At 41.6% G+C, this 23,534-nt stretch overlaps 1 protein-coding gene across 3 annotated transcripts in view; it reads right to left on the reverse strand.

The window, feature by feature from the left end:
• The window catches only part of Gclc (glutamate--cysteine ligase), a 340,638-nt gene that overhangs the window by 61,168 nt on the left and 255,936 nt on the right, over positions 1 to 23,534 (reverse strand). For all 3 annotated transcript variants that reach the window (XM_076184299.1, XM_076184298.1, XM_076184300.1), the window contains exon 8: positions 9,256 to 9,396. In XM_076184299.1, coding sequence (XP_076040414.1) covers positions 9,256 to 9,396 — 141 coding nt within the window. The remainder of the gene's footprint in view (positions 1 to 9,255; positions 9,397 to 23,534) is intronic.

The following is a 23,534-nucleotide window of genomic DNA, read 5'->3' on the forward strand; positions in this document are numbered from 1 at the left end:
ATGCAGCTAGTGAGAGCAATAGGTCTGTAACTTTTTGGGTGATGAGAGTCTTTTCCTGCCTTTAAGATTGATTGATTGATTAAAGGTTATCGGGCGTCGTAACTGCAGAGGTCATAGACGCCAAATTGTTAAATTCTAAGATTCAATTTTGGGTATAAATAATAATAGTGATTTACTATGTATAGATGAAGGTAAATATTAATAAATCTAAATTCAGTATCAGGTATTAGTTATCAAATAGTGTAATGGAGATGAGGGTGGAATGTGGAGTCTTTTACTGCACACAGCTTCAGACTCCATAGCTGTGCTTCTGTGCACCTCAACCGAATGAGGGACATCAGTCCGTGATCCCTTTATTGGGGAGCCTGCCCCCCCAAGTTCGGAAGGTTGATTGATTGCGAGGAGGCTTTATTGAAGGAACCCTGTGAAGTTTCAGCAATGGGGACTTTAGGTGCCCCTCCAGATTGGGCAGGAGACATTCCCTCAACTAGGGATGAGAGAACCTCCGCAGAGGAGGGTTGAGGAGTACAGGTACTCCTTGTTTAACGACCTACTCGGTTAACGACAACTCGGAGTAACGACGGGCTCTATGACATTCGTTTAACGTAAATCTCCCGAAGTTACGACGTTGTGTACGATAATTAAGTTGGCTGAGGCAAATTTGTATGTTATAAATGAACTTGTATGGTGGATATTACCCGTGAGGTAAAGTGTTCTGAAGCTTAGGTCTACATTACCATCCTGCAAGCTGAAAAAACTACCTGGGGTACAGTATATGCCGGTAGTGGTAAATTTTTAGTTTCGACCAAGGGCGCAATATAGCAATAGAAAATTAATTATTAATTTTGTAAATTGTAATATATCAACGTAATATGCAATTTTGTGAGCGGAAATAAAAGGTGCTAAAACTAATTTCGTAAGTAACGAAGTCATGTCGGACAAATGGTACACCATGTTTGTTATGATAGATGCCGATGTCGAAGAAATTAAAGGATGATAAATCCGTCTAACCTAAACTAAACTAACCTGTGTTTGATAAATCATTACCTGCAAATTAAATGTCATCCGGCTCGTCCTCGTGAGAAACGTTGGCAGACGACAAGATGGCGTCCCGAGCCTATGCTACCGACTTCGTTCATTAGCATATTTTCTTGTAGCATGGTATTTTTTACTTTCATTTCCGCCCACAAAATTGCATATTACGTTGATATATTTTAATTTACAAAATTAATAATTAAATTTCTATTGCTATATTGCATCCATGGTCGAAACTAAAAAAAATACCCCGGTATTTAATATGGAATGTCAGCATATGCGGATTTGGTCATATACGGTTATTTCAGGAACCTAACCACCATAAATAAACAGTAAATAAAGCTTTAATGTACTGTATAAAAGAGGGAAAATACACGAAAATAAAGATACATATATTGCTGGACATTGTACATACAGTACATGTACGTTTATGTATACACTTTCTCTTAACGACCAATTCGGTTAACGACGGCGCGCTGATCCCAATTGTCGTCGTTAAACAAGGAGTACCTGTACTAGAATTTCCAAGTTGTGGAGAAGAACGATTAGGTCTAGTAGTGACTCTTTCACGCTGAGGCTTGGGTTCAGCATTAACAGAAGAATTCGTATTAGTATTTGTTTTTCTATAAGATTCTAGAGTTGGTTGATCCTCATTGCTTCTGTGCACCTCTACTGTGTGGGCACACTAGTCAGCAATCCCTCTACTGGGGAGTCCCCCAAGTCTGGAAGAGAGATTGTCTGAGAGGAGGCTTCATTGGAAGAAGCCTGTGAGGTTTCAACAATAGAAACCTTAGGCAGGGGACACCCCTTCAACAAGGGGTGAGGAAACATCCGCAGAGGAGGGTTGAGAAGTATTAGAAATTCCAAGTCTAGAAGAAGAAAGATGATTAGATTTTATAGTAACACTTTTACACTGAGATTTGGGTTCAGTGTTAACAGAACCATTCATATTGGCATTTTGATTTCTATTGGGTTCTACTGTTGGCTGATCCACTTTACTATTTGATTTAACAACATCACTATCTTTTGGAATTAGTAGTCTTTTAGCATGTCCTACACTTGTAGGTTCTGCATAGGCTTTTAGTAGTATTTCCTGTTCCTTCTTATAAATTACGCAGTTCTTATCTCTGGCATCATGCTCTTCTTTACAATTTATACAAACTGTTGGGCGGGAACAATCCCCATGTTCAGGCTGAGCACATATCAAACACAGTTTGTCCCTTGCACATCTGTGGGAAGGATGGCCAAAACCATAGCAGTTAAAGTACTGAAGGGGATGGGGCTTAAACTGCTTCACATAAACAATCTCTTTTTCTATCTCTACATAATGAGGTTGATCTTCACTAGAAAAAGTTAGGGTAATCATAGAAGAACGAGGGATTTTAACAACCTTCCAAACATTTGTTGGGTACATTTCTAATATTTCTTCTTCCTCAAAGTCATACAGATCTCTATTAAAAATTACCCCTTTGGCATAACTAAAGGTATAGTGGGTTTTAACTTCCTTAAATCTGATTTCTGTCTCAAGTTAAGCACCATGGCAGCTTGTTTATAAAAGTTTACATGAATTAAGAAGGAATTTCTTCCAAATCGTAATACCTGCAAGTTAGTCAAATTACCACAGCCAAGGTGACTATTCAAGAATCTTCTAAACTCGAACAAGTCAGCATGTTCCTTTGCAAGAGTGATAATAAGCCACTTAGCTGGATTGGGAGGCCTCTGCACACTTTCCTTCCTTTCCTCTACCGGGTTTTCTAGATAAAAGATATCCAGCTTAGGTGGCACTCTAGCAACAAGTTGGGTTGAAGATTAATTTTCTTTGGAATTATTATAATCCAAGCAGGCAGCAGCTGCATCCTGATTAGAAAGAAATGAGATCCAGACTAGCCAAGCTTTAAAGTTGTCAGTTAGTTTAACCCTGATCTCTTTAATTGGTCCAAATTTACAGAACTTTTCATGTAAGTGTATATAACTCTTATCAAGAGAGACATGTTTTAAATTTAAGACTCTATGACTATTAGGGGCAATATTTGAGCTATTTATTGGTTTCTGAGTATCTAAAGATGTTTTCATTACTTCAGAATCCATTCCAATTGTAAGTTTTTGGGCTACAGAATTATCTGTCAATGAAGTCTTAGTATTGTTACCGAAGTCCATTTTCAAGCCGGAGTCATCAACTGGGGGTTTTACTTTTGCCGAGCCAATATTGTCAACATTAGGATTGGTACTCCCCCAGGTAGGCGTAGTTCCTCCTTGGGGATCGGTGCCATCTGCGTAGAGCTGATGGCCAGGGGTGGTTGCTGCTGATTGGCCCCCAACTCTTGGGGTTGGGGGGTGGTCCCACGACATAGACGTTGCAGCTCCAGGACCGTGTTGTGAACAGCTGCCCAGGATGTAACACTTCACCCCATACCATACAACACATAATGGAAGACTGCATTATACACAATCATGCACGCAAACAACACAACATACACTCTATAAAGGATTTGTGGGAAAACCCAGTTTCGGCTGTGGCCTTCCTTGAGGAGACGGGACTGCTCGGACAGACAGTCTAGGGAACGACAACAACAACAACAACAACATTAGGATTGGCAATATTAGGAGAGGGATCGGGGGTTTAGGAGGAGGATCAGGTAGTGGTGGGGGTCTAGAATAGTCAGTTTGAACAGACACCATGATCGTGTATATTTATGAGGCCACACCATATATTAAGAAAGATCAATACATAGAAGATACTGCAGTTGCCTGATGCCTCAAGCAATAGAAAAAAAGTCTCTGCAGAGTCGGGAAGTTCCAGAAATGACTATTTACACATGCAGGGCCTCGGAGGTGAGGTGGAGACTTTGTCAACCCGGGGTTTGTCCTCTTTTGTTTTGTCCCATTTAGGATGGGTCCAGCGTAGTCACTCTGTATGTGCACTGGATAGGGAGAAAGGAAGTCCGCAGCCTAGTACCTACCTCGTAAACATGCATTCCCCACTCAGTGAGCTTTTGGCCCTCACAGGGATTAGTGACCTCGTGGTATACATCCCCACTTAACTGGGTTCAGACATGTAGCTTGGGGGGTACCAAGATACCAGAACCTTCCTTAACAAGTATTAGAGAAAGATGGTGAAAAAGGAGGGTAGGGTAGCAAATATGAAGGATAGGGATAGGGAAATTCACAAAGGAAAAGGGTGAGGGACCCCCTATCTATTCACTACCCCAAAAACCTCATCCTAAAACAACTGTCATAGGGTGAGGGCGGCAAATCCTATGAGCACTCCAGTCCATGGTCAAAGACAAGCTAGGGTCGTCAACAAAAGTCTTTCGGCTCAGTTTTTGTCTGGTAGCTTAGGGCTGACCTCTCCAGTATGGTTGCACCTGGCTGGCACAGCTCAGCCCTTCCTTGCTACACGCATGCCCCCCTTCTACATCAAAGTACTGGGCCTCAGGGGGGCCTCTGCAATGAATCACAGTCTATTTCAGAGTTTATTCTCTTTAATAACTTTGCGTCATCTGCAAAGCAGTTCATGCAACTTTCAATGCCTTCGTCCATGTCATTTGCATATATACATACATATACCAAAGGCTTTTTCCCCCTACATGGGGGGGGGAGCCAAAAAGAAAAAGGCATAGAAACCACTCCCACCCATTCCATTTCCTATATATTCCACTCCCCTCCACCCTCCTCCCTCCCTCCCATCTTGGCACCTCCTGGATGATGGGTCATCCCTGCATCCTGTCCACTGCCCTGGGTCAGAAGCAGTGTCACAAGACAATGGACTATGTAGTGGTAGATAGGAGTATACGAGTAATACGAAAAGTTAAGGGAGATTGATTAATTTATGAAATTTTTGGTTTGAAGGCCAAGCGCCGGAGCTGGTAGGCCATTCAGCATGTTCTAAGGGGAGAGAGTGGGGGAATATCAGATCATTTTTTGGTGGAGGGTAAGTTGAGAGTGGAGGATAGATGGAGAAAGAGGAAAAGAACAAAAGGAAGGGAGGTGCTTAGAGTGAACTGCTTAAATGAGAAAGAAAAGTGCAAGAATAAGCTGAGAAAGGAATAGGAGGGAGTGAAGAATAGAGTAGAACTAGGAGTGGAGGAGGAATGGGGATGGTTCAAGGAGGGAGTCACAAAGTGTGCAAAGATGGTGTGTGGAACAAGAAGGATGAGAGGAAATAGAAGGAAGGATAGCAAGTGGTGGGATGTGGAAACAAAGAAGGTTGTTGAAGAGAAGAAGCGAGCTTTCACAGATTGGTTAAAAAATAGGACGAGGGAGTCATATGAGAGGTACAAAGAAAAGAAAAGAGAAGTAAAACACAAGATCAACGAGGCGAAGAGGAGAGCAGATGTGAAATTGGGTACAAGTATGACAGAAAATTTTGAAAGTAATAAAAAGATGTTTTGGAAAGAAATTAAGAGAGAGAGAGGAGGCGAATCAAGTAGAGAAGAAAAGATAAACGGTGCAGATGGAGATGATAATGGAAGAGAAGGCAGAAAGAGGAAGATGGGCAGAGTATTTTAGGGAGTTGCTAAATGTGAAGGAGGATAGGGAGGGAAAGGTAGATGGAGTGGGAAGTGCTAAGAAAATGAGTGATGAGCGAGGAAAATGGAGGAGAAATAAGGAAGGATGAAGTGAAGGCAGTTGTTAAGATGATGAAAGCAAGTAAGGCACCTGGTCTGGATGGATGCCATGCAGAATGTCTGAAAAAAGGAGGTACAGTGATGGTGGACTGGCTGGTGAGGTTATTTAATGTTTGTTGGAGAGAGGGTAGAGTGCCGGAGGACTGGAGGAGTGCTTGTATAGTTCCACTTTACAAGGGAAAAGGGGAGAAATGTGAGTGTAGTAGTTTCAGAGGAATTAGCTTGTTAAGTGTAGTTGGGAAGGCTTATGGGAGGGTCTTGATTGAGAGGATTAGGAGAGGAACAGAGGGAGTAATTGGTGAGGAATAGTGTGGGTTTAGGACGGGTAGAGGTTGTGTAGATCAGATTTTTGTGGTAAGACAGATATGTGAGAAAGCTAAAGAAAAGGTAAGGATGTTTTTTGAGCTTTTATGGATCTGGAAAAGGCTTACGACAAGGTAGACAGGAATGCACTATGGAAGTTTTTGCAGACATACGGGATAGGAGGAAAGCTTTTAGGAGCTGTCAAGAGTTTTTATGAGAGTAGTAGAGCATGTGTCAGGATTAGAAATGGAGAGAGTGAGTGGTTCGAGGTAAAGGTGGGACTTCATTAGGGATGTGTTATGTCACCCTGGCTGTTCAACTTATACATGGATGGGGTGGTGTGAGAGGTAAATGCAAGGGTGGTGGGTCAGGGATTGGAGATTGTTAAAGAAAATGGAGAAAAGTGAGAGGTGAGCCAGTTGTTGTTTGCGGACAACACTGCACTTGTAGCAGGATCAGAGGAGGGATTGAGGAAGTTAGTGAGAGTTTGGGAGAATGTATGAAAGAAGGAAGTTGAAGATAAATGTGGGTAAAAGTAAGGTGATGAGATGTACAAGAGGTGAAAGTATCAGCAGACTGGAAGTGAGCATTAAGGGAGAGAGACTGGAAGTGGATAGTTTTAGATACTTGGGTGCAAATGTGGCAGGAAAGGGAGGAGTGGATGTGGAGGTAGAATGTAGATTGAGAGAAGCGAGTAAATGCCTTGGTGGATTAAAAAGTGTAATGAGAAATAGACATTTGGGAATGGATGCTAAGAGGAGGTTGTTTGAAGGAGTGATTGTGCCAACAGCACTGTGGGACAGAAACATGGAACATAAGAGAGGAAGAGAGTAGTAGTTTGAATGTGGGATGAGATGTCTGAGAAGTATGATAGGGGTTACTGAATAGAATGAAAAATGAGGAAGTGAGGAGGAGAATGGGGGTGGTAAGGGAGTTGGAAGATAGGGTTGATGAAAGAGTATTGGGATGGTTTGGACACATGGAAAGAACAAGTGGAGAAAGACTAGTAAAAGAGGTGTGGAAAGCAGATGTGGAAGGAATGAACATGAGGGGGCGACCTAGAATGAGATGGATGGATGTGGTAAAAGGAGCTTTGGTGAAGAGGGGAATGTCTGTTGAGGAAGGACAGGAGAGGACAGAAGACAGGGGTGAATGGAGAATGGTTGTATATGATGTTGTGATGCATGAGGTGGAATGGGTGGGGGACGGGGGGTGAGGGGGGACGGGGGGTGAGGGGGGACGGGGGGTGAGGTGGGACGGGGGGTGAGGGGGGACGGGGGGTGAGGGGGGACGGGGGGTGAGGTGGGACGGGGGGTGAGGTAGTACGTGTGAGAATAATTTGACACAAGCCGAAGGGATTTCTTCCTGTCTTCTCCTATTCTGCATGGGGGGACGGAGAGGGGGGGGGGGTTGCCGATTTAATGAAGCAGCCTTGCTGTGGATGTGCTGTGTCTTGCAACACTGCTTCTGACCCAGGGCAGTGGACAAGATGCAGGGATGACCCGTCATCCTGGAGGTGCCAAGATGAGAGGGAGAGTAGAGGGTGGAGGGAAGTGGAGTGTATTGGGGATGGAACGGGTGGGAATGGTTTTTATGCCTTTGTTTTTTGGCTACCTCCCTTGTAAGGGGGAAAAAGCCTTGGTATGTGTATGTACTCCTATCTAGGATTTCCATTCCTTTCATGATTCTATAGTCAGTAAATCTCTTTCTCTTCTTTGTTCCAGAGTTGGTAATTCCAATTTGGACAATCTTTGTTCATATGTTAATTTGGAGAGCGTTGGTGCCAACTTTGTCGTAGCTCTTTGTATTCTAATTTCTTTATACTCTTTTTAGTAATGGGTGTCCATGGTGTTGCCGTGTCCTCCAGTTTTGGTCTTATTAGTGTAACTAATATTTTTTTAATCATTTCCTCATCCAAGTAGTCAAATGCCACTTTCATTGACCTTAATAGGTTGAAGGTTTCTCCTACTATTTTATTGATGCTTATCCAGTGGCGTGTCATGTCATTGCTGATTATTACTCCAAGGTCTCTTTCAGAGTTCACTTTTTTGACTTCTTCACCAATTTTATAATTTCTTGATATTCTGTTTTTACTTTTTCCAAACTCCATTATACTACACTTCTTGATTCTGAAGTTCGCTTCCAATTTTTAAGTCCATTTCTAGATTCTATCTAGGTCTAACTCTAATGATTCACAATCCTCCTCTGTTCTTTTAGTATTTTTGCTTCATCTGCAAAGGAATTCATACAACACTATTCCTTCATCCATGACGCTTATATATGTGGCAAACATGATTGGAGCCAGATCCGAACCTTGCAGGACACCACTTATCATTTCTTCCCAATTCGAGTGTTTGTCTCTAATTACTACCCTCATTTTTCTCCCAATCAGGAAGTCTTCCATCCATTCCAATAATTTTCCTCTGATGCCATCTATTGATTCTATTTTTTATTAGTTTCTTGTATGGTACCTTATCAAATGCCTTTTGTAGGTCCAGAAATACACAGTCTGCCCATCCATCTCTCTCTTGTATTATTTCTATTTGTCTCATTTGCATTTCCTTTGTATTCCTTTGTATTTCTTCTATTGATATAGGCTTTCATTTAGATACCCATCATCAGCAAACAACTGGTACATCTACTTCTGTCCACTATCACAAACCATCTCCAATCTCTTATCACTCTCACATTTACCTGCTATACCACCCCATCCATGTAGACAGTCAGAATTCACTGAACATGAGTGTTAGGTTCCTTAGCCTGTCATGCAGGATGAAATTTTTGCTGGGTGAATTACAGGTCTCGGGAAAATAATAGGTTAGGTTCCCAGACCCTCTCCAGACACTGGCAGGCTATTCAAATTGTGCTACTGTGAATCATGGTCATGTTCAGCAAATGCTGGGATATTTTACTTATTCATGTAAATGTGAAATTTCAAACATGTGTTGGGTGATGTCTGATAGTACATTTAATAACCATGGTGACATAACTGCTGATTAAATGAAGTGGCCTTGCTGTGGATGTACTGTCTTTCTACATTGCTTCTGACCCAGGGCATTGGGAGGGATACTGGGATGACCCGTCATCCATGAGGAGCCAAGATAAGTGGGAGGAAAGGGTGGTGGATGAGAATGAAATGGGTACTTTCCTTTTTTGTTTGGCTACTCTTGTAAGGGGGGAAAAAGCTCTTGGTATATAGATTGACATAAGGAATAAATACAAAGACCACAGTGAATTGTTAGATCTCTTCATAACTTTGAAGAAAAATTTCAAGAAGATTGATACTTGCCTTGCCATTGATTATCTCATCAATGGTCATGAGGTCCATGGCATTTACATCACAACTCCGAGTGTAAATGTCCCGGCGAAACCAGAACTTCTCCACTTGTACTGCATTGCGCTTTTGACTTTTGATCATGTTGTCATCCACCTACAAGACAATAAAAACTTTAAACATTTGGACGAAGCACAATATCTACTAATATCAAACGCACTTTTTTTTTTATCTATCACTTTATTTAATTATTTTCTATATACAGGTAGTCGTCGACTTACGACCTATGCGACTTACGATTGATCGACTTTACGACCACGAGATAGTGCAATAATATTTAACATTTAATAGAGTAATAGAACTGCAATATTATGCCTGGCAGCGCAGAACAATTACTCCGCACGCCGCGAGACGCAAGTACGATAGTTTTGGCAGGCTGCCGACACCGTCAGCATCCCAGCCAGCTAGATATTCTTTCAATTTTTTTCTTTGAAGTAAAATGTTTCCTAATTTTGTATTACATTTTGTATTTCTATATGTTTTGCAATTAACAAAATGTAACAATAAAACTTTTTTTTTTTTTTATGCCTAGGCTAGTTTGTTGTCGATAACAATATGTTCGGCACAGTACGTAAGCGAAAAGAATGTGTTTTGAAATTTAAAAAAATCTTAATTTTGCCTTGCATTTTTTATTTTTATGTGTTTTGCAATTAATAAAATGTAACAGTAAAATATTCTTATGCCTAGTCTGTTATCGATAACAATATGTTCGGTTCAGCATTTTGTATTTTTATGTTTTGCGAATGTAACAATAAACTTTGTTTATGCCTAGTCTGTTGTCGATAACAATATTTTCGGTACAGTGCGTAAACGAAATGAATGTGTTTTTAAATAAAAAAAAAAAAATCCTAATTTTGCCTTACAATGATTTTAATGTAACCAACAAAAAGTATTAGGAGGTCAAAGATGACAGGACTTTATTCAGTATGCATAGGCCTTGGCTATGTTTCCTAACGAAATTTATAAAAAAGTTAATGAATATTAAACAACATAGCTCAAAGATAATAAGATTTTATTCAGTATGCATACGTTTCCTAAAGAAAGTCTGATGGTAAAATAATATTAAAGTTAAAAAATACAGTATTAAATATCATAGGTTAAAGATGATAGGATTTTATTCAGTATGCTTAGGCCTAGGCTACGTTTCCCAAAGAAAATCAGATAAAACTACAAAAAGGTTAAAAAAATACTGTACAACATAGTTCAAAGATGCTAAGATTATTTCAATATGCTAACTATAATATACAATATATATATATATATATATATATACAGTAACAAAAATATTTAAAGGGTAATATATACTGTATATATATAAAGACCGACTTGCGTCCAGATCGACTTACGACCTGTCTGTCGGAACCGAACTCGGTTGTAAGTCGACGACTACCTGTATTTTATATTTCAGGTTTTTTTTCATACTTGTTTTAAAATGGTGGTGGTGGTGATACATACATACATACACCAAAGGCTTTTTCCCCCTTATAAGGGAGGTAGCCAAAAAAACAAAGGCAAAATACACTCCCAACCATTCCATCCCCAACATACTCCACTCCCATCCACCCTCTTCCCTTCCTCTTATCTTGGCACCTCCTGGATGACGGGTCATCCCTGCATCTTGTCCACTGCCCTGGGTCAGAAGCAGTGTCACAAGACACATCACATCTACAGCAACCCCCCCCCTCCATCCCGTCATGCAGAAAAGGAGATGGGTAGAAATCAAATCTCTTTGGGCTGCATCAATTTATTTCTCACACATGCTCCCTCACCCCCCATCCCCTACCCACTCCTCCTCATGCATCACATCATCCATATAAGGCCTAGACTAGAATATGTGACGACAATGTGGTCACCCAGTACCAAAAAAATATATAAATAAAATAGAATCCAGAGAACAGCCACAAAAATGGCATATGTCATATGAGGAGAGATTGGCTAAACTGGCATTACCGACTCTGAAGCAAAGAAGAGAGAGAGAGAGGTGACCTAATGACCATCTACAGAATCATAAAGGGCACAGAAATACTTGATAGAGAGGACTCGTTAAACTGGGACAAGAGAAGCACAAGAGGACATGCATACATACATACATATACCAAGGCTTTTTTCCCCCTTACCAGGGGGGTAGCCAAAAAGGACAAGGCACAAAACCATTCCCACCCATTTCATCCCCGAAAACACACCACACCCCTCCACCCTCCCTCCCATCTTAGCACCTCCTAGATGACGTCATCCCTGCACCCTGTCCACTGCCCTGGGTCAGAAGCAGTGTCGCAGGACACAGCACATCCACAGCAAGGCCGCTTCATTAAATCGGAGACCCCCCCTCTCCATCCCCCCATATAAAGGAGAGGACGGGGAGAACTCCCTTCGGGCTGCGTCAAAAACTTTTGCTCACACACACTACCTCACCCCCATTCCCCCGTCCAATCCACCTCATGCATCACAACATTTTCCATATACAACCATTCTCCATTCACCCCTGTCTTCTGTCCTCTCCAGTCCTTCCTCAACCGACATTCCCCTCTTCCCCAAAGCCCCCTTCACCCCATCCATCCATCTCATCCAAGAGGACATGGAAAGCAAATAAAAAAACATAGCTACAGAAGGGATCTGAAGAAAAACAGTTTTCCACATAGAGTGGTGGACACTTGGAACAAACTGGACAAAGAAACAGTGTGCAAAAACACTATGAGTTTAAGAGCAAACTAGACACTGCGAGGTACAAAGGTGGGTCACCATGAGCGTAGCTTCCCTTCCTGCAAAATACTAGGTAAATACAACTAGGTATATACTGGTAGGTAAATACACAACCATTCTCCACTCACCCCTATCTACTGTCCTCTCCTGTCCTTCCGCAACAGACATGAACCCCTTTCCCAATACCCCTTTTACCCCATCCATCCATCTCATTCTAGGTCACCCCCTCATGTTCATTCCTTCCACCTCTGCCTTCCACACCTCTTTTACTAGTCTTCATTCATTCTTTCCATGTGTCCAAACCATCCCAATACTCTTTGTCAACCCAATCACCCAACTCCCTTTCCACCCCCATTCTCCTTCTCACCTCCTCTTTTCTCATTCTATCCAGCCTAGTAACCCCTATCATACTTCTCAGGCACCTCATCTATATAAATACACGACAGTCGAAGTCACAGCGAAGTTTGAAACTCCAGGAAAACTTCAAATTTCGTGGATCTCAATGATGAGGGAGTGTGCCTTTGTTGTATTAGTAGGGAAGGGGAAAGCTTGTGGTGTAGTGGGAAGGTGAAGAAAAATGAAAAAGGGGGGGGGATTACTGAGGAAAATGGAAGGAAATGAGGAAGGGGACGAACACACCCCGGAAGTCAGAAGGAATGTCAACAAGAGGGCCGCAGACGATAGAGGTGAAGTCGAAGACATTAGTAAAAATGTAAAAATTTGAAATATAGATAAGAGCTGTGCAATGGAAGGTGAAGATAATTATTTCCATGGATTTAATGAGGGAGGAGATGACAACATCCCCTGATTAGCAAGTCTAGAGGAAAAACTAGAGAACATGAACAAACAGTGGGAGGTTAGGTTCAGTCAACTTACACGGATTACACAAGGATTTGATAAATTGGAAGAACTAAAGAAGGAGAACCAAAACCTAAAGAAATAGAAGAATTAAAAAGACAGTTAAAAGAAGTAAAGGATGACAATGAGGAATTAAAGAAGAATAATAGAGAGAATAAAGAGTCCATAGCAAAAGAGGTACAGGGTTGGAGAAAAGTCCACGAGAAAAACAAACATGAATTTAGAGATATAGTAAACCAACAGATGAAAGAACAAACTAAGGACACAGTTATTAAAGTGATGAGGGGGAAGGAGAATATAGTAAAAGACTTAGCGGATAAATAAAAACGAATAATTATATTAGGGATGGAAGAGAAGCATAATCCAAAAAAGACTACAAGAGTAAAAGAGAAGATGGAAGAAGTAAACAATATATTAGAAGTAGTTCAAGAGGATGAACAAGAAACAGGGAAAGAAATTGAAGAAATACAATACAGATAAGACCAGACCAATTAAGGTTAAATTCAGGTCACAAACGACAGCAGATAATATCTTAGCAGAAACAGGAAAACTAGCAAAAAGCACATACATACATATACCAAGGCTTTTCTCCCCTTACAAGGGAGGTAGCCAAAAAGGAAAAGGCATAAAATCATTCCCACCCATTCCATCCCTGAATACATTCCACACCCCTCCACCCTCCCTCTCATCTTAGCACCTCCTGGACGACGGGTCATCCCTGCACCTTGTCCACTGCCCTGGGTCAGAAGCAGTGTTGCAAGACACAGCACATCCACAGCAAGGCCGCTTCATTAAATCGGCGACCCCCTCTCTCCGTCCCCCCATGCATAAAGAAGATGGGGAGAAATCCCTTCGGGCTGCGTCAAATTTGCTCATACATACTACCTCACCCCCCATCCCCCCCACCCATTCCACCTCATGCATCACATCATCCATATACAACCATTCTCCATTCACCCCTGTCTTCTGTCCTCTCCCGTCCTTCCTCAACAAACATTCCCCTCTTCCCCAGAGCCCCCTTCACCCCATCCATCCACCTCATCCTAGGACGTCCCTTCATGTTCACTCCCTCCACATCTGCCTTCCATACCTCTTTTACTAGTCTTTCTTCACTCATTCTTTCCATATGTCCAAACCATCCTAATACTCTTTCATCAACCCTATCTCCCAATCCCCTTTCCACCCCCGTTCTCCTCACCTCCTCATTTCTCACTCTATCTAGCCTAGTAACCCCCATCATACTTCTCAGACACCTCATCTCAAACACATTCAAACTCCTTCTCTCTTCCTCTCTTATGTTCCATGTTTCTGCCCCATACAGTGCTGTTGGCACAATCACTATGAAAAAGATCTTGGAGTGATGATTGGAAAGGACATGAAACCAGATAAGCATATAAATAAGATGTTCGGAGAAACCTACAACTTATTGAGAGCAATCAAAGTGGCATTTACTTATATGGACGAAGAAATGATAAGGAAAATACTAACTACACTAATAAGACCAAAACTTGAGTACGCAGCATCACTTTGGACACCCAGTACCAAAAAGAATATTAAGAAACTAGAAAGATTACAAAGAGCAACAACAAAACTAGCACCGACACTCGCCGAACTAACAAATGAGCAAAGACTATCCAAATTGAACCTACCAACTCTGGAACAAAGAAGAGAAAGAGGAGATTTGCTAACTATCTATAGAATAATGAAAGGAATGGAAGTTTTAGACAGGAACGACCTATTAGTGTGGGAAAATGGTAGAACAAGAGGACACGGAAAAAAATTGAAAAAGGATAGTATATAGAAAAAACTTGAAAAGGAACAGTTTCCCACACAGAGTGATAAATAGATGGAACAAATTAGACAACAAAACAGTATGTGCTAACACTATACAAGATTTTAAGATAAAACTTGATGCGGAGAGATACAAAGACAGGTCACCACGAGCATAGCACCCCTCCCGTATATTACAACTAGGTAAATACAGTCTCCTCTTAGCATACATTCCTAAATGTTTATTCCTCATTACACTCTTTAATCCACCAAGGCATTTACTCGCTTCTCTCAATCTACATTCTACCTCCGCCTTCACTCCGCCTTTTCCTGCCACATTTGCACCCAAGTATCTAAAACTATCCACTTCCTCCAGTCACTCTCCCTTAATGCTCACTTCCAGACTACTACCACTTTCACCCCTTGCACATCTCATCACCTTACTTTTGCCCACATTTATCTTCAGCTTTCTTCTATCACACACTCTCCCAAACTCTGTCACCAGCTTCCTCAATCCCTCCTCCGATCCTACCACAAGTGCAGTGTCGTCCACAAACAACAGCTGGCTCACCTCCCACTTTTCTCCATTTTCTTTAACCATCTCTAATCCCTGACCCACTACCCTTGCATTTACCTCTCATGTACCCCATCCATGTATAAGTTGAACAGCCAGGGCGACATAACGCATCCTTGACGAAGTCCCACCTTTACCTCGAACCACTCACTCTCTCCATTTCTAATCCTGACACAAGCTCTACTACTCTCATAAAAGGTCCTGGAGCTGCAACGTCTACGTCGTGGGACCACCCCCCAACCCCAAGAGTTGGGGGCCAATCAGCAGCAACTACCCCTGGCCATCAGCTCTACGCAGATGGCACCGATCCCCAAGGAGGAGCTACGCCTACCTGGGGGAGTACCACAATCCTTTTTTTCCAACACACAATGTTACGTTTTTTCTGCACTGAGGGGTCATTTTCCGGCGATCACCCCTCTTCTTCTACTTTTAGCCGGAGATGTAGAGAGCAATCCTGGGCCCACCACAAAATACACATGCCCAACATGCTCTAAACCCATTACTTCGAGCAGACAGACAAAGGGCTCAGTTCAGTGCAATATGTGCAAAAACTGGGCCCACCTCACTTGTACAACACTTGCTGACACAACCCAATACACAAACACTTGGACATGTTCTACCTGCCCTCCAGTAGCCCCAATCCCACCTCCCCAACCACAGCCAACACCCTTACCCACTCCCAATTTCCCTTTGCCCTTACCCCCGATTAGTACTCCCCTTCCTTTGTCCCCGATCTCTCCTTTCCCCCCCTCTGACCCAGATCCTACACCTTCCCCACTACCACCCCAACCTCAACCCCAAACGGCAACATACAACACATACAAAACACACAACATCAACATATTACAACACAACATTGACGGTATCAACACTAAAAAACATGAACTTGAACACTTTCTTAAACAACACAACATACACATTGCAATTCTACAAGAAACAAAATTAAGACACTCACACAAAACACCATCATTTCATAATTACACCACCATCAGACAAGACCGGACTGACGGCAATGGCGGTGGACTCATCACCCTGATCCACCATTCCATCTGTTTTGTGGACACAAGTGCCACAACCAAAATTCTCCTCCCTACCACAGATAACACAACAGAAACCCAATCCATTCGTATCCGCACAGGTAACAATTCAACACTAACAATAGTTAACATGTACATTCCCCCCCAATCATCCCCCACAGTTCCAAACACCTTCAGACCTCAACTCAGCCAACTAACCTCAATCCCCAACCTGATCATGGGTGGTGACTTCAACGCCAAGTCGTCTGCCTGGTTTGTCGACAACCCTGACACAGACAGAGGGCTTGATATACAGACTCAATTCGACTCATTGACTATCATGAACAACACGCATAATCATACACATATCCCATACCAAGCCCTCTACACTCCCTCCTCTCCTGATATCACCTTTTGCTCCCCCTGCCTAACCCCAACAACATCATGGAGAGTGGTCGGAGCCCTTGGTTCTGACCACCTTCCAATCATCATCACCACCAAAACAAGATGCACCCCAGCTGGCCACAGACACACTTACACCAATTACAAGAGAGCTAACTGGGAAGCCTTTACTGAAGAGACAGAACAACATTTTGAAACACTTAACAGTACACCAATCACAAACATAAACAATGCTGTGCACGCTTTTAATACAATTATACAAAATGCAGACAAGAGATACATCCCTAGAGGCAACAGAAAATCACACAACCCCAACTTCACACCAGAAATCCAAGGCCTCATCAGACAACGTGACACACTTAAACACGATACCCCCACACCTATCCCTCAAAACATAGCAGACCAAATACAAACACTAAACACTGTGATTGCCAATAAAATAGACAAACAAAAAACACAAAATTGGCAAAACTTTATCAATACACTTGATCACAAAACAAACACCAGCAAATTGTACAAAACACTCAACAGCATTACACTATCCAACACTAACACTACACGCTCTCACGCAGCAATAATCACAACAACAGATAATCTACCCTCAAACAGACAACAAGCAAACGCACTCATACGTCATTTTGCACAGACGAGCCATCTTACATCTCACCCTGACGACCGACGCACCATTCGACGTAAGAAAGACTTTCCCACAGACTCAGACTATACACCCTTCATAGACAGTCAGACAAAACTCATAATGCATAGTCTCAAGCACTCATCTGCCTGTGGCCCTGATAACATAAGCAACATCCACCTAAAACACATTGGACCACAAGGTATACACGCACTCACAAACATTGCAAACTACAGCTATTCACACAACACTATACCCGACATCTGGAAGCATGGTAAAATAATCACCATTCCAAAACCGAACAAAGACCCAACAATCCCAACATCGCACCGCCCAATCACACTTCTCTGCACCCCCTCTAAATTCATTGAACGCCTAATACTTAAACTTGTCACACCATATATTCCCCTTGCTGACTCACAACACGGTTTTAGGCCACTACACTCCACAAACACTCTTCTGACAAACCTCACACAAAGAATTTTAGATGGCATCAATTCAGATAGGCCCCACCACAGAACACTTCTTATAACATTGGACATTAGTAAAGCTTTTGATGCTATCCCCCGCCACAACCTAACAAATAAAATATATAACACAGACATGCACAATAACACCAAAAGATGGCTGGCCAATTATCTGGCAGGCAGGAATGCTCATGTGTCATATAATGGCCAATCATCGCACATCAGAAACATTAAGAACGGAGTACCACAGGGCTCAGTTCTATCCCCCACATTATTTAATCTATACATGCATGACTTACCCACGCCAGACACCTCAGAAATACAAATCTCTTCCTACGCAGACGACATAACAATCACATGCACACATCGTAACACAGACAAAGCCGCAGAAATAATCCAGCCTTACCTTGACACACTCAACACATGGTTCATCACAAACAGACTCAAAATAGCTCCAACCAAATCTACAGCAACACTTCTCACCAACTGGACAAAAGAACACAAATACATACCTCATCTCTACATCAACAACACTCTAATACCACACACAAACACACCGAAAATTCTTGGTGTAACATACGATACATCCATGTCTTTCAAACAACACCTCACAAACATAAAAAACAAATGCACACCTAGACTTAACGCACTTAAGTCAATCACTGGAACAACATTTGGACAAAACAAAGAAACTAATATAACAATATACAAACAATGCATACGCTCAGTGATGAATTATGCGAGTCCTGCATGGGCTCCTAATCTCAGTGAGACACACCACAACACCCTTCAAATCATACAAAACAAAGCCCTAAAAACAATTACAGGCTGCACAAATACATAACCTACAGACCATTTACACCATGAAACAAAAGTCCTCAAAGTCAAGGAACACCTCGACATGAGAGGCACACAAACACTTGCCGCAGCCACCACAAACACATCACACCCGCTACACTACATAGCAGAACACCCACACACACCAAGAAACATTAAAACTACACCCAAAGACCTTTATTACACACAGATACTCTCTTCTCTTCCTCCACAACCACCAAATACCAGCCTCCGGAAACATATTCATAATCATATCACTCACCGCTCCATTAACACACTGAAAGACAACACACTGCTGCATGCCAGACCCCCTGATATCCACCCTTCTGAATCCTCTCTCCCACGAAAGGACAGAGTCCACTTGGCCAGACTGCGATGCGGTCACCACCCAGCACTTCTAAGCTACCAGAAGAGGCTGGACGACCGTGTTGTGAACAGCTGCCCAGGATGTAACACTTCACCCCATACCATACAACACATAATGGAAGACTGCATTATACACAATCATGCACGCAAACAACACAACATACACTCTATAAAGGATTTGTGGGAAAACCCAGTTTCGGCTGTGGCCTTCCTTGGGGAGACGGGACTGCTCGGACAGACAGTCTAGGGAACGACAACAACAACAACAACTCTCATAAAAACTCTTGACAGCTTCTAGAAGCTTTCCTCCTATCCCGTATATCCGCAAAACCTCCCACAGTGCCTTCCTGTCTACCCTGTCGTAAGCCTTTTCCAGGTCCATAAAGGCCCAAAAAACATCCTTCCCCTTTCCTATAGCTTTCTCACATATTTGTCTTACCACAAAAACCTGATCTACACAACCTCTACCCGATCTAAATCCACACTGTTCCTCACCAATTACTCCCTCTCTTCCTCTCCTAATCCTCTCAATCAAGATCCTCCCATAAGCCTTCCCAACTACATTTAACAAGCTAATCCCTCTGAAACTACTACACTCACACTTGTCCCCTTTTCCTTTGTAAAGTGGAACTATACAAGCACTCCTCCAGTCATCCGGCACTCTACCCTCTCTCCAGCAAACATTAAATAACCTCACCAGCCAGTCCACCATTACTGTACCTCCTTTTTTTTTTAGACATTCTGCATGGCATCCATCCAGACTAGGTGCCTTACCTGCTTACATCATCTTAACAACTGCCTTCACGTCATCCTTCCTTATTTTTCCTCCATTTTCCTCACTCATCATGGTCATTTTCTTAGCATTTCCCACTGCAGCTATCTTTCCCTCCCTAACCTCCTTCACATTTAGCAACTCCCTAAAATATTCTACCCATCTTCCCCTTACTGCCTTCTCTTCCATTATCATCTCTCCATCTGCACCTTTTACCTTTTCTTCTCTACTTGATTCGCCTCCTCTTCCTCTCTTAATTTCTTTCCAAAACATCTTTTTATTACTTTCAAAGTTTTCTGTCATACTCTTACCCCATTTCACATCTGCTCTCCTCTTTGCCTCCTTTACCTTTTTCTTTACTTCTCTTTTCTTTTCTTTGTACCTCTCATATGACTCCCTCATCCTATTTTGTAACCAATCTGTGAAAGCTTCCTTCTTCTCTTCTACAACCTTCTTTGTTTCCTCATCCCACCATTCACCACCCTTTCTTCTATTTCCTCCTGTCCTTCTTGTTCCACACACCATCTTTGCACACTTTGTGACTCCCTCCTTCAACCATCCCCATTCCTCCTCCACACCTAGCTCTACTCTATCCTTCACTCCCTCCCACTCCTTCAGCTTCTTCTTGTACTCCTTCTCCTTTTCCTTTTCATTTAAAGAGTTCACTCTAAGAACCTCCCTACCTTTTGTCCCTTTCCTCTTCATCTATCCTCCACTCTCAACTTACCTTCCACCAAAAAATTATCTGATATTCCCCCACCCTCTCCCCTTAGCACATGTACATCCTTAACTCTTCCTATCATAATCCTATTTACCACTACATAGTCCATTAATACTCTATCTACCACCCTTCCCCCCACCACCCTCTCCCATGTGTACTTATGCTTGACTTTCTTCCGAAACACTGTATTTGCTATCATCAACTCTCTTTCTAGACACATTTCCACCATCAACTCTCCACTACGATTCTTTCCTGGAACTCCACATTTCCCAACCACTCCATCAATTGGAACATTTCCTACCCTAGCATTAAGGTCTCCCAGTACTATTACATTGACATTTCTCCCTAAATCCTCTATGCACTCATTTAAATCTATCCAAAAAGCCTCCCTTTCTTCTACGCTCTTCTCACTGCCAGGCCCATATGCACTTACAAAAACCCACATCTCCTTTCCCAGTTTCACCTTCATCCACATTATCCTTGAAGAAACCTCCTTCCACTCCACTACACGTTTACCTATCTCTTCACTTACTAGTATAGCCACCCCTTCCCTCCCTCGCCCTCTCTTCACTCCTGATAACCTCCCACTTACACTACCAAACTTACACTCACCCTTCCCTTTCAGCTTAGTTTCACTCAAAGCCAACAGATCCATCTTTCTTCTCACAAACATACTACCTATCTCTTCCCTTTTACTCTCATCTGTACCACATCCACACACAGTAAAAGACCCAAACCTTAGGGTGCTGGTCAGAAAACTCCCAGACCCTCTTATGCCTTTACTTTTTCTTTTAGGAATGTCCCCTGTGGGGCTACAAGGAGAAGGATACCTAGTCCCAATCCCCATCCTTTTCTTCTCGCCTCTTACGATCCAAGTGGAAATACTTGGTGGCAGTATTCTTTTCCCCCACCACAGGGAAGGTAGGCGAAAAAGGAAATGAATATTCAGAGAAATTGTACAGGGCAGTAACAAGGGGTTGGGGGACAGCATAACGGAGGGACAGTCGTAGTATAAAAGTGTCATCATTTCTCTATGAACAGAGTTTTCCTCTATCACAGCCAAAATGATGTGTGGCTCTGGTCCATAGGGGCGCCCCATATAGACCCTAAAGTATCAACTGCATGCCACTTTGCCACAATAACATGCAGCCAACACCCCAGATGGTATGGATAAAAAGAGATGAATAAAGAGGAAAGAGAGGATGAGAATACAAAAAGACTAGAAGCTAAGGAAAAAACGAGAAAAGAACAGTCAGACAAAAAGAAATTCTATTGGAGAGTAGTGGATATGAAAGTGAGGAAATGATTCATAGCAGAGAAAAACCGAAGGGAAACAGAAAACATGATGGAAGTAGCAGAAAATTAAAAGTGTCTTACACAAATATAGATGTCTTAATAACAGGCTTGAATGAACTGAATGAGTACTTGAAGGAAAAAGAACCAGTTATAATGGGAATTGTAGAGACAAAATTGAAAGGTCCACTACCACCAAACAGTGTAGGACATGGTGCATATAACTATTGGATTAGAAACAGAGAGGTAAAACAAGGGGGTGGAGTTATGTTCCTCAGAAGGATATAAATGTGAGGAATGTCACATATGAAAAGAATAGAGTAGAGAGGATTATGATAGAACTGGAGGACAGGGATGGGAAGAGCAGGAAGTTTGTGGTAAATTATGTGCCTCCTAAAATGGCTTCATGGGAAGAGAGAGAACACAAATGTTAGAAGATACAAGGATAACATTAAATAAGATAATGGAAGATGGAAGAAAAAGTTATAATGGGTGACTTTACCTTTAAAGAAATCTGCTGGGAAGAGATGACAGTGAAAGATAGAGACGACCTATGGGGAAATGTACTACTTGATATGATTATAGAACATACAATGATGCAATGGATACAAGTGAATACTAGGTATAGAAATGAGGAAGAACCATTGAGACTGGACCTAATAATCACATCAGAACCTGAAACAGTGGACAAGATTGAATATAAGACACCAATAAGTAAAAGTGACCACATATTGGTTGAACTTGAACTAAATGAGGAAAAATAGATGGAAAAAATGAACAATATAGAAAAGGAAGATTGATGTATGGAAAAACAAATTTTGATAAAAAAGAATTCTTTTAAAAAGCTGACTGGGAAAGGATACACAAGGAGGAAACAACAGTTGAAGAGAAATGAAATATTTCAACGAAATTTTACATAGGAGTGAAAAAGTATGTTCCAAGACAAAAGCAAGAAAAAGGATGTAGGGAGCAACAAAAGATGTAGGGAGTTAAAAGACAAATGGGATAAAGCTTGGATAAAATGGAAAAAAAGACCTAAAAATGAAAAATATATACTAGTTATAGAAATCAATATGTACAAGTGTGCAGAGAAGAAAAGAGAAAATACAAAAAAGAGGTTATAGAAAAATGTAAAGATCAACCAAAACTATTTTACAGATTTGTAAACAACTGAAAAACAAACAAGAATTAGAGAAACTACAAGGGGTAACAGAATACAAAGAGGAAATAGAAATGGCAGAAATTATGAACAAGCATTTTAAATTGGTGTTTATGAGGGAGAACATACAACTTAGAGAGAAAGGAGGAGAAAGTCCCCCCTATGAAAGAGATAGAAGTAACAAGGAAAGAAATAATGAATCACTTGAGTAATCTCGATGTCAGAAAATTGCATGGACCAGATGAAATGGCAAACTGGATTTTGAGAGAATGCAGGAATGAACTAACAGACATAATAGTCTAATAAGCAGTTCATTCAAACAAGGAAAAGAGCAAATATAGTACCAATAAATAAAGGGGGAAACAAGGAAGACCCTACTAACTATAGACCGGTCTCCCTTACAAGTACAATAGCTAAAATTTGTTAAATAATTATCAAAATTAGATGGGAAAGGCATTTGGAAAAAACAACATACTAAATCCAAGGCAATTTGGATTTAGACAAAGACCATCATGCGTCACAAACTTAATGTGTTTCTATTCAAGGCTAATAGATGAAATACATGAAAGAGATGGGCTGATTGTGCCTTTCTAGACCTGAAAAAAGCTTTTGATATGGTGCCACATAAGAAATTGCTAAAGAAATTAGAAACTGCAGGAGGAATA

The sequence above is a fragment of the Oratosquilla oratoria genome, chromosome 4 (genome assembly GCF_046742065.1).
Source record: "Oratosquilla oratoria isolate Oo_2021 chromosome 4, ASM4674206v1, whole genome shotgun sequence".
NCBI classification, from domain to species: Eukaryota; Metazoa; Arthropoda; class Malacostraca; order Stomatopoda; family Squillidae; genus Oratosquilla; species Oratosquilla oratoria.